The following is a 553-nucleotide window of genomic DNA, read 5'->3' on the forward strand; positions in this document are numbered from 1 at the left end:
GCAGCCGGCACCACGCCAGCCAAGACCCCAGGATGCCCAACATTAACCCCCCCTCGCCCTCCAATCCCCCCTTGCACCTCGAAACCAAACTGAATCTTCCTCCACCCCCCCTGCTTCCTCCCACCGGCTCCACGTGCTTTAGTTACCTGGGATGGTGTTGTCCAGGATGAAGGCGATGGTCCCCCCAACGAACATCTCTGTCGTCAGCAGCACCGTCAGTATCTGGTCCAGCTCGGGGACACCTGCGAGAGCGCAGGGACTGAGCCGGGGCGTGCTGCGATAAGCCGGATTTGCCTAATTAATCGTTGCTTACCCAGGGCGGGTGAGCGCCCGCGGAGAACTGCCCTCCTCCCTTCTTAAACACCCGAAACTGGGGCCTTCTGGGGCGGGCAGGTACCTGTGTTAATGGCCTTGGGGTGGGAATCCAGGTAGTTGGGCAGCGTCAGCCCGAAAAACATGGCGAAGCCCAGCACGAAGAGGTTGCGGGAGGAGTTCATGTCGACGAACTGCAGGTTGGAGAGGCCGACGGCCGTGATCATGCCTGCCAGCAGAG

At 61.3% G+C, this 553-nt stretch overlaps 1 protein-coding gene across 1 annotated transcript in view; it reads right to left on the reverse strand.

Moving 5' to 3' along the window:
• The window catches only part of LOC104135701 (solute carrier family 23 member 1-like), an 11,740-nt gene that overhangs the window by 617 nt on the left and 10,570 nt on the right, over nt 1-553 (reverse strand). The window contains 2 exon segments of the mRNA XM_035889090.1: nt 147-242; nt 398-541. Coding sequence (XP_035744983.1) covers nt 147-242; nt 398-541 — 240 coding nt within the window.

Source organism: Egretta garzetta, unplaced genomic scaffold (assembly GCF_000687185.1).
Source record: "Egretta garzetta isolate BGI_Z169 unplaced genomic scaffold, ASM68718v1 scaffold60, whole genome shotgun sequence".
In the NCBI taxonomy this organism is placed as follows: domain Eukaryota; kingdom Metazoa; phylum Chordata; class Aves; order Pelecaniformes; family Ardeidae; genus Egretta; species Egretta garzetta.